Source organism: Sinohyriopsis cumingii, chromosome 12, assembly GCF_028554795.1.
Source record: "Sinohyriopsis cumingii isolate HCF-2022 chromosome 12, ASM2855479v2, whole genome shotgun sequence".
Classification (NCBI taxonomy): domain Eukaryota; kingdom Metazoa; phylum Mollusca; class Bivalvia; order Unionida; family Unionidae; genus Sinohyriopsis; species Sinohyriopsis cumingii.
Window position 1 is genome coordinate 30,034,936 of NC_142972.1, and position 13,106 is coordinate 30,048,041.

The window sequence follows — 13,106 nt, forward strand, 5'->3', positions numbered from 1 at the left end:
ATGAATTTATATAAAGTGATTAACAAAGTATGAATTTATATAGAATGATTAACAAAGGATGCATTAAAATAAAATGATTAACAAAGTATGGATTTATATAAAATTATTAAAAAAGTATGCATTAATATAAAATGATTAACAAAGTATGGATTTATATAACATGATTAACAAAGTATGCATTTGTATAAAATGATTAGCAAAGTATGGATATCAAATAATTAACAAAGTATGAATTTATATAAAGTGATTAACAAAGTATGAATTTATATAAAATGATTAACAAAGTATGCATTAATATAAAATGATTAACAAAGTATGGATTTATATAACATGATTAACAAAGTATGGATTTATATAAAATGATTAGAAAAGTATGAACTTATATATAAAACGATTAACAAAGTATGCATTTATATAGAATGATTAGAAAGGTATGAATTTATATAAAATGATTAATAAAGTATGCATTTATATAAAATGATTCACAAAGTATGGATTTATATAAAATGATCAACAAAGTATGCATTTATATAAAATGATTAACAAAGTATGCATTTTATAAAATGATTATCAAGGTATGAATTTATATAAAATGATTAATAAAGCATGCATTTATATAGAATGATTAGGAAAGTATGAATTTATATAAAATGATTAATAAAGTATGCATTTATATAAAATGATTAACAAAGTATGCATTTATATAAAATGATTAAGAAGGTATGGATATAAAATGAATTACAAAGTATGGATATAAAACGATTAGCAAAGTATGGATTTATGTAAAATGATTAACAAAGTATGGATTTATATAAAATGATTAACAAAATATGCATTTACAAAAATCATGAACAAAGTGTGCATTTATGTAAAATGGTGAACAAAGTTTGCATTTACAAAAAAAGATGAACAAAGTATGCATTTAAGTAAAATGATGAACAAAGTTTGCATTTACAAGGAATGATTAACAAATTATGCATTTATATGAAATTATTAACAAGGTATGCATTTATATAAAATGATTAACAAAGTATGAATTTATATAAAATGATTAACAACGTATGCATTTATATAAAATGATTAACAAAGTATACATTTATATAAAATGATTAACAAAGTATGCATTTCTATTACATGATTAACAATGTATGCATTTATATAAAATGATTAGCAAAGTATGGATATAAAATGATTAACAAAGTATGGATTGATATAAAGTGATTAACAAAGTATGGATTTATATAAAATGATTAGCAAAATATGAATTTATATAAAATGATTAACAAAGTATGGATATAAAATGAATAACAAAGTATGGATATAAATGATTAGCAAAGTATGGATTTATATAAAATGATGAAAAAAGTATATATTTATATAAAATGATTAACAATGTATGCGTTTATATAAAATGATTAGCAAATTATGGATATAAAATGATTAACATTGTATGAATTTATATAAAATGATTAACAAAGTATGAATTGATATAAAATGATTAACACAGTATGCATTTATATAAAATGATTAGCAAAGTATGGATATAAAATGATTAACAAAGTATGGATTTATATAAAATTATTAACAAAGTATGGATTTATATTAAATGATTAACAAAGTATGGATTTATATAAAATGATTAACAAAGTATGGATTTATAAACAGTGATTAACAAAGTATGCATTTATATAAAATGATTTACAAAGTATGAATTTATATAAAATCATTAACAAAGTATGCATTTATATAAAATGATTAAGAAAGTATGGATATAAAATGATTAGCAAAGTATGGATTTATATAAAATGATTAACAAAATATACATTTACAAAAATCATGAACAAAGTATGCATTTATGTAAAATGATGAACAAAGTTTGCATTTACAAAAAAAGATGATCAAAGTATGCATTTAAGTAATATGATGAACAAAGTTTGCATTTACAAAGAATGATTATGCATTTTTGTAAAATGATTAAGCATATGTCACCTCTGAATACATAAAATACATCAGAAAAGATGGCTATGGCAATAAATGATAATCTAATACACATTTATCTTCTACGATTATTTTGCTTACCATAGAAGTAAGAGGAATTAAATAAAATGTAATAAAAGCAAATCTTAAATTAAATTTAGAAAATCAGTGCTATAGAAGACCAATTGACATCTACATTTTATAAATATTATTTGAATGTCTTTCTATAATACATTATATTTAAATTTGAGTTTGATTAATAAAGAAATGGCTGCTTTGTTGTATTTTGTATTAATAATATTTAATTATCTACTAAAGGGTACCTATTCCGTTAAATTGAACTTTGATCATAGCTAACATGGACAATTTCAATTACAATATTATAGAACTTAAAATTCTTATATATATATATATATATATATATATATATATATATATATATATATATATATATATATATATATATATATATATATATATATATATATATGAATTTAATTATATTATTATAAGCAATTTCAATTACTATATTATATAATTTAAATTAACTATATATGAAATATGTTATTTGAACTATATTTTGAATCTATTTATATTAGCTATATTTTGAATCCATTTGTATCAACATATATTTGGAGAGGCTATTAAAACATGCCATCAAAACAACATTAAAGTATTAGAAAGTCTCGCTGGAGAGGTTGTTTTAGCATATATTAAAATCCCATTTTCATATTGTAATCATATCACGAAAGTCTGTTTAAGAATGTCATTAAAACCCATTTAAATATTGTAAACGTATCACCGGGAGTCTGTTTAAGCGTGTCATTAAAACCCATTTAAACACTGTAAATATATCACCAGAGAAGTTATTTAAGCATATCATTCAAACCTATTAAAAACACCATGAACATGTCATTGAAGAGGTTGTCTTAGCATATCATTCAAACCTATTTAGGCCCCACAAACATGTGTTAGGAGAGGGAGTTTAACAAATCATTTTTAAAACTGATTAAAAGCACTCGTCTAGTTTCATAGGTAGGGCGCGGTACAAAGTTGTGCCAAATTCTCGCACGTTTCTCAAGGCATATACGCAATGGGCTCGGTAGGGCCTGATTCAAGCAAGCAAGCAATCCGAGATTGATTTTGCTAATTCTTCCTGACGTGAGCACACTGCATAGCTATGCAAGAGCTGGGTGTATTTTATTCACTTTGCTAAGAGTATAGACAAGGATATAGAAAGGCCGTCATTGCGTTTTTCTATATACCTTTTATGCATTTGGCGACTTTGACCATGGTTTTGGTTGTAGTAGTGTTTGGAATTAGCTCATCAAATGGCTGTTCCATCAAATGTCGATAGTGGCATTGGTTGATTACGACTTGCAATTGCAGATCTGCAGGTCATATCGGATGAGGGGATGGTGTGTGAGGCGCTATCATTCTTCCTAATTTTAAAAAAGACACAAATGGAGATGGTTTTGTCGCGTAGCACTAAAGATATGTGGTCTCTGATTGCGGTTAGCTTTGTTTCGGGCAAGATGAAGATTTCATCATGGTTGTTGGCTTTCGTGGATAGTCACTGGATGAAAACAATACCAGCTGCAACGCCTCAAGGAAAGCTTAAAACGGTGATTCTCAAGAGTAATCACATTGGGAGTAGAAGTGATAGTTGAAAATATTTCAATCCCCGTCACACTGGTGCCCAGAGGAACAACCGTCAGTGTGGTGTCAACACTATCCACCGTGTTTACTGCGCGCTTGCACCGCTATTCAACCTCTGACAGTAAGTTGGCTTCTGCCTCGCAGATCTATTTCAGGCGAAATTCTTGTTTGTGTTGGACTTTTGTGTAAGGCGAGGTTATAATTCCGCTTTAAACAGCGTGATATGAAGCTTTAATTGACCTAGAGGATTGGGTGGGTTGGCTCCCATGTGAAGATGCACATCTAACATGTTATCGTGGTGTACTGGTAAGATGGAGATGATGTCAAAAGAAGGCGTTCGTTTATCTGATGTCACCAGATCTGGGAATAACAAGGTCCTCAACACATCAGCAAGCAAACCCACCAAGTGTCACACATGCCAAATCATTTGTTCGCAGGTTCTACATCTGTTTCTGGTCGATAACAGTGATGCAGAAGAATGCATATGTTTCGAATATAACTCTGTTTCTTCTACCGGCGAGACAAGTGATACAAGGCCTTACATAGCAAACGAAAAGTCATCGCTGAGGACGTTTCGCTGAATACCACCTTGTCATTGTGATAGCGATTGAGCCATTGAACCCCACCCCCTAGGGCAGTACTTTTGGCTATTTTTCCAATGCAGACATATCAATTAACCTTCAGTGTTCTTAGGTTGTGTTAGGATGCACAGGGTAGCTCCAGTGATTGATGTTCATCTGCTTGCATCCTCCAATCTCAACTGTTGCCTGTGAATCCCTAGGAGGCGAAGATATACGTGTGAGCTGCACCACTACCCCGTCCTCTTCCTCAACCGCAGGATTGGTAGGGTACAACAATGATTCGTTTGCATTGCCTATGTATTGTTGCTCCTCTATGGTGATATTACTATGACTTTAAGCATAGCGCGAGTTCCTTTTGGGAAAGTCGAAGAGAGAGTGGCTTGTTATCTATATTTAATTTGCATTGTTTGTTAGTTTTCTTCTGTCACTATACGCTATGGATAATTGTATTTTAGATCTGACCTTATCCAAAATCAAGTTCTTTTTCTACCTGACCTGAATCAGCGATTTTGGTTTAGTAAACAATATTTTTTATCTCAATCTGAGTCAAGAATATTAGAAATTCTACATGAAATGCCGGGTCTACCTGTTGTTTAGGACATTTTATGATATAACTTTAGAAACAGACCTTCTAACTATGATCTTTTTTATTATCTAGTTAACATTTGGAACCTACCAGAGTGAAATATTTCGTTACTTAATAGTTTTTTGTAGAAAATATTAATTGTGACCAGGGGTCAAGTAGGGTACTAAACAATCTTGTTTATCTAGAAATTATTTCTTCGCGGTGTAAGATTTGAGCAGAAATCAGTTGCATTATGGTTGCGTTCAGTGTTTCATTTGGCTTGGGATTAATTTATTCAAATTATTTAATTCGAATGATTAGTCTCTTGAAATACAAAGTGCTCAAAAATAGCATTCTTGGAAATAGAGACTTGGATTTATAGTGAAATTTCAAATAAGGATATATTCTTGATTGTATTATTGTGATCCAACAAAGACTGTTGGCATATCACCACAACACGGGCTGCCACAAGAACATCAACATTTTCAGCATTAAATTACTTATTTTGGAATGCCAATAAAGTTTATTCAGAACTTTAAATATTAGAATTCGTTTTATAAATTCAATAATTATTTGGGATTTAATTCGCAATACCGTCAGTTCGTTTTACATTTTTCACTTTGCATTCTCGAGAAATAGATTATTTGTTGAATTTTAGAAAGCTTGTAGCTCTCACTCTTTTCTATTACTAAACATCCCGAAGCTGGTGCGTTGATGTTGACACCTTCGCACCCGATGGTGTCTCCAGTGGCAAACGTAGAAGCAAGGATACTTGTAAGACTTTCGTGTGAGACGTTGCGAGAATGACAGACTGATTACTGTTTTCGTGTTGTCCCTGTACGACTACATTTACATTAATGAAAAGGGTTGCCTACTTTCCGTTACCACGATGTCCATATGAATTTAACAAAGTAAAAGTCGACTCCGTGGATGTTGATAATGTCTTTGCTATTGCCGAGGGTGAGACAACCGACGTTTTACCTTTTGCGTTGAATCCCTTTAATAGTAGCCAGACACATTTATTGCGGTAATTCTTCTAACCGACATGATACGTCAGGCTTTTAAATACGCGACAGAAAGGCTACGCTTTTGCTGGCCTTGGTAGCACAGTCTGCCCCGTGGACGAGATTTTCAGCATCTGGAACGACATTAACGAGGATATGGTCTGAAGGTGCTTGCAGTGTTGTTACTAATGTAGCCAGGGCCAGGTAGACTCCTGGTGTATTAGTAATTGTCAGGTACTTTTATTTAATATCATGGGTGATGATACACCCCTGGATACCGCCGTTACGCAATATACAGCAACGTGGCATACCATAGACACAATATGTGTTTCCATAAAAGACTAACCACCCACACAAATAACTAGTAGCAGGTGCTGTTTTTCTATCGTCACTATTCATACCTGAGTTTTGTGTTCGAGATGGACATAATACCGCGGGATGTTGAAAAACGATAGGGGATTAGCTAATGTGTGTGTGCCAACTCCGAAAATCTCATTTTGGGTAGTCAAAAAGATGGAGGTGAGCGGTTCGAGATGGAGTGTCCAGTTTGGTTCAATAAGTATGATGTTTACCCACCCAGTCACCACCTTATAATCCACAGTATATATTACTTTATTGAGCATATTTATGTTGCTATACCCATCAGAAAAGGTGATAGCTATCCTGATCTTATGAGCTTGGAAATCGAACACGTCAAAGTTTTTGTTACCAAATGTAGCCGAAACGTCGTACTACCTTGAGCTGAATGTAATTTTGCAAAGGTCCAACTAAACTATTAGGCAATAAAACTTTGATGATTGTCAGAACCAACACTATAGTCTGACCATACCTCCATGTTTGCTTTTACCCCTCTGCCGAATCCATTAACGGCTATCTTTAATGTCATAAAAGTGCACAGAACATAGTCAATTCATTCACTGACGTATAATTTCTAACCTGAATTTGACCAGAGTGGGCCTAACACTGGCATCCTCTGCGCTTCTCATGCATAACGGATTTTCCATACTAACACGGCGCCATGTTGCGTACACTATGGGCAAATTGATTTCCTCGGACAACATTGTGACGTAGTTCATCTTATTCGGTAACTGCCGGATAATTCCGTAAATTACCATTATGTTGAGGATTTAGAGTTACATCCTTTGCACACATGCACATATAAAGTACACCGCTTGTTAAATCAATGTGAAAGGCAAATTTGTAATGGGCATTCTTGTCCTTTGCTTGATTCGACATCGTAAATATCGGAAGCAGACGACTTAGTATTTTCCTTCTATGGACATACATGTATAGTTGTGAATACACCCCTTTGCTGAAAATGGACTTGTCTGGCAATTGGAAATGACTGGCGAACAGGTCGTCTTTTACACTGAAAACGTCCGTTTGGAATGAAACGCGCAGACGATAAGGTGTTTTGATCCCACCTGGGCATAATCAGTTTGAAATTATAATCAATAAGTGAATTAAGTTCAGTGCATCTTTTATCTCATTTGTGCTTTTCGTATTTTAAATCGATAGGGGATTACAAACAAACGGGGAGGTATATTCAGACTATAGTGCGGATGCGACAGTATTTACACAAGGACATCGCTTTAATATAGTGTGTGTGGCATATTTAACGAGAGGGGGAGAAGAGCTGTTGCTCATTTTTGACGTGTACGTTGAGGATGGCAATTCGTTCCGGACCAGATTTAATATCATAGCCGATATTTTCGTGCTACCATTAGTGAAGTCCGAAGACACAGTGAATAATTGGAACTCTGGAATGGCATACATTAATACGAAGTTTCTGCAATATCACATAATCTTTGCTTTCTAGTGCGAGACCACCGGTTGTAGCGCCAGCTTCCGCAAACATCCGTTGCTTACTGAAACAGCAGGGACAGGGATGTGAGAGATGGTACGCAGCTTTTACTAGTTCCATTTTCACTAGTAGGTAAAATGTTCCTCATTCATATTAGATGTCCTATTCCAGTGCAAAGAGGGTGGAACGCATTTGAAAACTACATCATCATGGTCATGAGCACGTTTACAAGGAGTTTAATAGGATAAAAAGATGGACTGGCGAGAGAAGTACGGTCAAAACAAAGGTCTAGGCACGATGTATGGTTATGGCAGCAATATGGGCTTGTATGAACTTATCACCGCTACGTGAGACGTACTTCATTAAACGTGTTCTTTACCAACAACCGACGAAGCATGGTACGTTCGACATATTGCAAAGGACAATAGGGCTAAAGACGACATTGTATATTTCATGCTGGTCAACTAGTCATGCATTACTAATACCAGGTAGAGCGTGTCAATGATAGCGTTCGCACGTACATTCTGGGAAATTCTGGATGCGCAAACTAGGACGCTCAATATGATAGTGAAATCGAGAAGGCGTTTGGTGTAAAAATATCGGGTTTTTTCCAGTGTTGGAGATATAGCAGCCAACAAAGAAGACGCCCTAATGTTAGCAAAAAAAATAAATAAAATAAACAAAAAAATATAAAAAGTACAAGAAATTACCCAAATACCACTGAAGCAAGCTAGATTTCTTTCTTTGGAGCCGCTTCTACATGATACCAGGCGATATGGAGTTTTAAGTCGGATTAAGGTGCCAACGTTGATGTTAATTTGATAAGGTTGTCCGCACATGTGGAAAGCACACCACAACGGCCGCAGTGAACAAAGCATGTAGAGATCGGCTTCGAGCCTCCCACATAAACACTTATCTGTTTCAAGAGTGGTACAAGTGCAAAGTGCTGCTATGCAAAACTTGCAGGTGGCACCGAAGGTCACTCTGCCACCAAAACGACAGCAGTCGTGGTTGGCTTGTAGCTCTCTGGTCTTTCCGTTCATTCTGCCATCTCCGGGTGCTCTTGTGAAAACGTAGAGCGGCAAAAAAAAACAACAAAAAAAAAAAAAAAAAAAAACGCACCGTTATTGAAAGGACAAATCACCAGATTCTAGGCCAGCCAGCCAGCCAGCCAATGATACTACACCTGTTTTTAGAAAGAATGACACAACAGTACCAATGTAATCAGAAAGTACCGCCAAAGACTTTTGTTCATGCGTTTCTATCACCCTGTTCAGTCGCTCCCGCTGCTTTTTTACCCATTCTATTGCGCTCTTGGAAACCAAAAGGGCCGATGTCAGGGATATGACTCTGAGATGGTGGTTTTGATGGTGACGGCGAACATAATGGTGCTAATGATAAACCTCACCGCCGTGAGATCTGATTGTTTGAAAGTACAATTGACTGTATCCAGAATCCTCGATTTTTCATATTGAGGCCCACTCTCTTAATGCTGTTAGCCTCTAGCCGTGGTTTGCGTTCTAGTCATATATTTTTTATATTGCAAACTAATATTTCATGGCTCATCTCTTTTATTTCATTTTTGTTCAGGTTTGTATAATTTTCCACCTAGATCAGCGTTTTATTTTCTACGTTGTAATAGTTATCGAGCACTTTATTCATTCTTCGCGAGGTTATTTAAAGGCGCCATGTGTCCACTGAAACGATGCTTTTAGCATGTTAATCTATGTAACAAGACAAGGTAAAACCCAACAAGCATTCCTTTTCCAAAATATAAATTTATTCCGCTAAAATAAAAAAAATCAACCAAAGTGAAAGAATTAAAACTAACTTAAAGTATATGAATATGAAGAATATTATCCTAAATGGGCTATCAGTTTCACATTAATCCGGAAACTATCCAAAATGTATTCCGAACGAAAGTTATGGTTTGCTTATGTGATAGCAGAACTGAAGCAACAATTCTGTTATCTAAACGTTTTGAGTTCAAAGTAAATTTCAAGAAAGTAGAATATCATTATAAAGTCCTTGAAATTTTCACGTAATCCGACATAACTGTTTAAAAGTCCAAGACCTTGAATGACTTCGCATAATCCACAAAGTACTTTAAACTGTAGAATGCATGTTTTTCACTCCGATATTGCAACGCACAAATTATAAATAAACCACGATTCCATCTCTCTCTTACAAAACTAGCACATAAACTGATAAATCCAGACGCCGCTATAACTTGCAGGAATAGAACGTGCAGATGCTGCGTCTGTAGGAGAGTCTGGACTAAGAAGACCCCAACGAGCCAAATGGTTGATCTCCGTTAATGTCTTGTTATCAATGCTATTTTAAAAGATACATTTAATGCTACAAAATTTCTAAATACATCTTGTAACCCTATAATTTATTGTTTCCAATACAATTTTACCAGTATATTAATAGGGAGGTAATATCTGTATTGGCACCATGATGCCGCACTGACACAATGCCCTACTCACAGAAATAAGACTGGTGGTATACGGGCGACGAAAACTATAAACATACTATTGTAGAAGTGCGCTCAGCTAAAACAACATTTAATTTGTAAGCTTTTAAGTGATATAAAAAGTAAATCATAGGCCCTCGAAAATGTTAAAATATATAATTGGGGAGGTGCATTCAGCTACAAACATATCATTTCTTGGCCTCCTGAACGTTACAATATTGCATTTCTGAGCCTCTAAACGTAAATACCTAGTATTTTGGGGTTGGTCTAAAAAAACGATTATATGTTTATTACCGATATCTTTTATTTTATATACCTTTTATAGAATTTTGACACTTATGTTATTTTATCTTGTATATCAAGTTTACATTTATAAGGGAGGGTATCTATTCCAAAATATTTGTGCAATCTATTTTTTCAAGTTTCAAACTTTAAGTTTAGCTATCACCTTACAGCTACTATTGTGCTGAAGTGGCGTAAAACTATTTCATAGACGTTTGGTCTTCAATAATTTTATATTGGGTGTAATGTTTATTCCCTTTTTTCTGCATGCCTACAGACATGCTTTTTCAGTAGTATTGGGAGTCAGTTTTATGCCCTTTTGTTTGTGTGTGTACATCCATGCTTTTTTCAGTAATATTGGGAGTCAGGTTTATTCCTTTTCGTCTGTGTGTCTACAGACATGCTTTTTCAGTAGTATTGGGAGACTCTAAGCCAGTATTATCTCTTTTGCTTGTATCGTTACCCGCATGCTCAGTATGAATATTGCATTACAAGATTCTTATGTCAATTTTATCGTGTTGTTTGTGTTATGCAAACGTGCCCAGTTTCAATGGTATTGTCAGACTCTAAGTCAGTTTTGTCTATTTGGTTGTACCTCTAAATTCACGCTCAGTTTTAGTATCGTTCAGCAAGGCTTTAAGTCAGGTTTATCTTTTTGTTTGCGTCATTTCATACATAGTCAGTTTGAATGCAGTGTTACGAGTATGGTTTTAAACCTTGGAGTTCGGAGTCTGAGTTCAGTTTGTATGCTCGGACATTTTCGTGACTATTAGGCCAGATACATTTTTATTATTCACTTCCTTCCAATGAGTTAAAATTCTGGCCTTGGGTATTGACTTAAAGACCTTGATGAGGCCAGATACATTTTTTATTATTTACTTCCTGCTGAGATCTCCAATGAGTTCAGCTTCTGGCCTTGAATATTGATTTAAAGATCTTGATTGCTGGTTTACACTTTCTATTCGGCTGTTTTGTAGGTAAGCGAGCGAGATTGGAGACTAACGTTCCTTCCCGCCTTCAAGGAGTGTGTAATGGCCGGATCTTACAGTCTCATGTGCAGTTTCAATAAGTAAGTCCTAATTTAACTGCCATTTAGCTTCAATAAATAAGTCCTAATTCAACTGCTCTTTTGACATTCCCATTCTACTGAGAAGACCTTGAAATCCGTGTCAATCACGCGATTAATTTAGCATGTACCAGTCCTCATGTCAACACTGCATAAATATGACCTATATCAACGATAAAATATAGGTTTGAAATGTGTGACTTAAATGACAAACTCCAAAAGAATCAGTACATCACATAGAATCCATTAAATCTCATAAATGTATCAATACGTCACAACGAATGCTGTAATTCTCTTGTAGGAATCAGTACGACATCACATCGAATCCATTAATTCTCATAGAGTTATCAGTACGACATCACAACGAATGCAGTAACTCTCTTGTAGGAATCTGTACGACATCACAACGAATGCTGTAACTCTCTTGCAGGAATCTGTACGACATCACAATGAATCCTATAAATCTCATGTACGAATAAGACATAACAACGATTCCATTAAATTTCGTGTAGGAATCAGTACGATGTCACAACGAATGCTATCTCGTAGGAATCAGTACGACATTACACCGAATCCATTAAATCTCATATAACAATCAGGACGACATCACACCGAATCATGTAATTCTTACGTAGGAATCAGTACGATGTCACAACGAATGCTATCTCGTAGGAATCAGTACGATATTACACCGAATCCGTTAAATGTCATATAACAATCAGCACGACATCACACTGAATCATGTAATTCTTACGTAGGAATCAGTAGGACATCACACCCAATCCAGTAAATCTCGTATAGGAATCAATACGATATCACACCAAATGCTATTTTTTCATGTAGGAATCAGTATCAAATCGCACCGAATGCTATTTTTCATGTAGGAATCAGCAGGACATTACACATATTGCTATAATTCTCACACAGAATACTATAACTAGCTTGGAGGAAGCAATACGACATCACACTGAATGCTACAATTCTCAAGTAGGAAACAGTATGACTTCACTCAGAATGATATAACTCTCATGTATAAATCAGTAGGACATCACACCGAATGCTATAATTCTCAAATAGGAATGAGAACATCAACACCGAATGCTATAATTCTCAAGTAAGAATGAGTACGTCACACAGAATGCTATAATTCTCAAATAGGAATGAGAACATCAACACCGAATGCTTTAATTCTCAAGTAATAATGAGTACGTCACACCGAATGCTATAATTCTCAAATAGGAATGAGAACATCAACACCGAATGCTTATAATTCTCAAGTAAGAATGAGTACATCTCATCGAATGCTATAATTCTCATATAGGAATCAGTAGGACATCACACCGAATGCTTTAATTCTCAAGTAAGAATGAGTACATCTCATCGAATGCTATAATTCTCATATAGGAATCAGTAGGACATCAACACCGAATGCTTTAATTCTCAAGTAATAATGAGTACGTCACACAGAATGCTATAATTCTCAAATAGGAATGAGAACATCAACACCAAATGCTATAATTCTCAAGTAAGAATGAGTACATCTCATCGAATGCTATAATTCTCATATAGGAATCAGTAGGACATCACACCGAATGCTAAAATTCTCAAGTAGGAATGAGTAGGACATCACAACAAATGGTATAATTCTCAGCTAGGAATCCGTATGACATCACAACGAATGCTATAATTCTC

General features: G+C 34.4%; 1 protein-coding gene across 3 annotated transcripts in view; it reads left to right on the forward strand.

Moving 5' to 3' along the window:
• LOC149786177 (uncharacterized) overlaps positions 1-13,106 on the forward strand; it is a 49,654-nt gene that overhangs the window by 12,643 nt on the left and 23,905 nt on the right. For all 3 annotated transcript variants that reach the window (XM_089976532.1, XM_089976533.1, XM_089976534.1), the window contains one exon: positions 11,326-11,417. In XM_089976532.1, the coding sequence (XP_089832658.1) occupies positions 11,326-11,417 (92 nt within the window). The remainder of the gene's footprint in view (positions 1-11,325; positions 11,418-13,106) is intronic.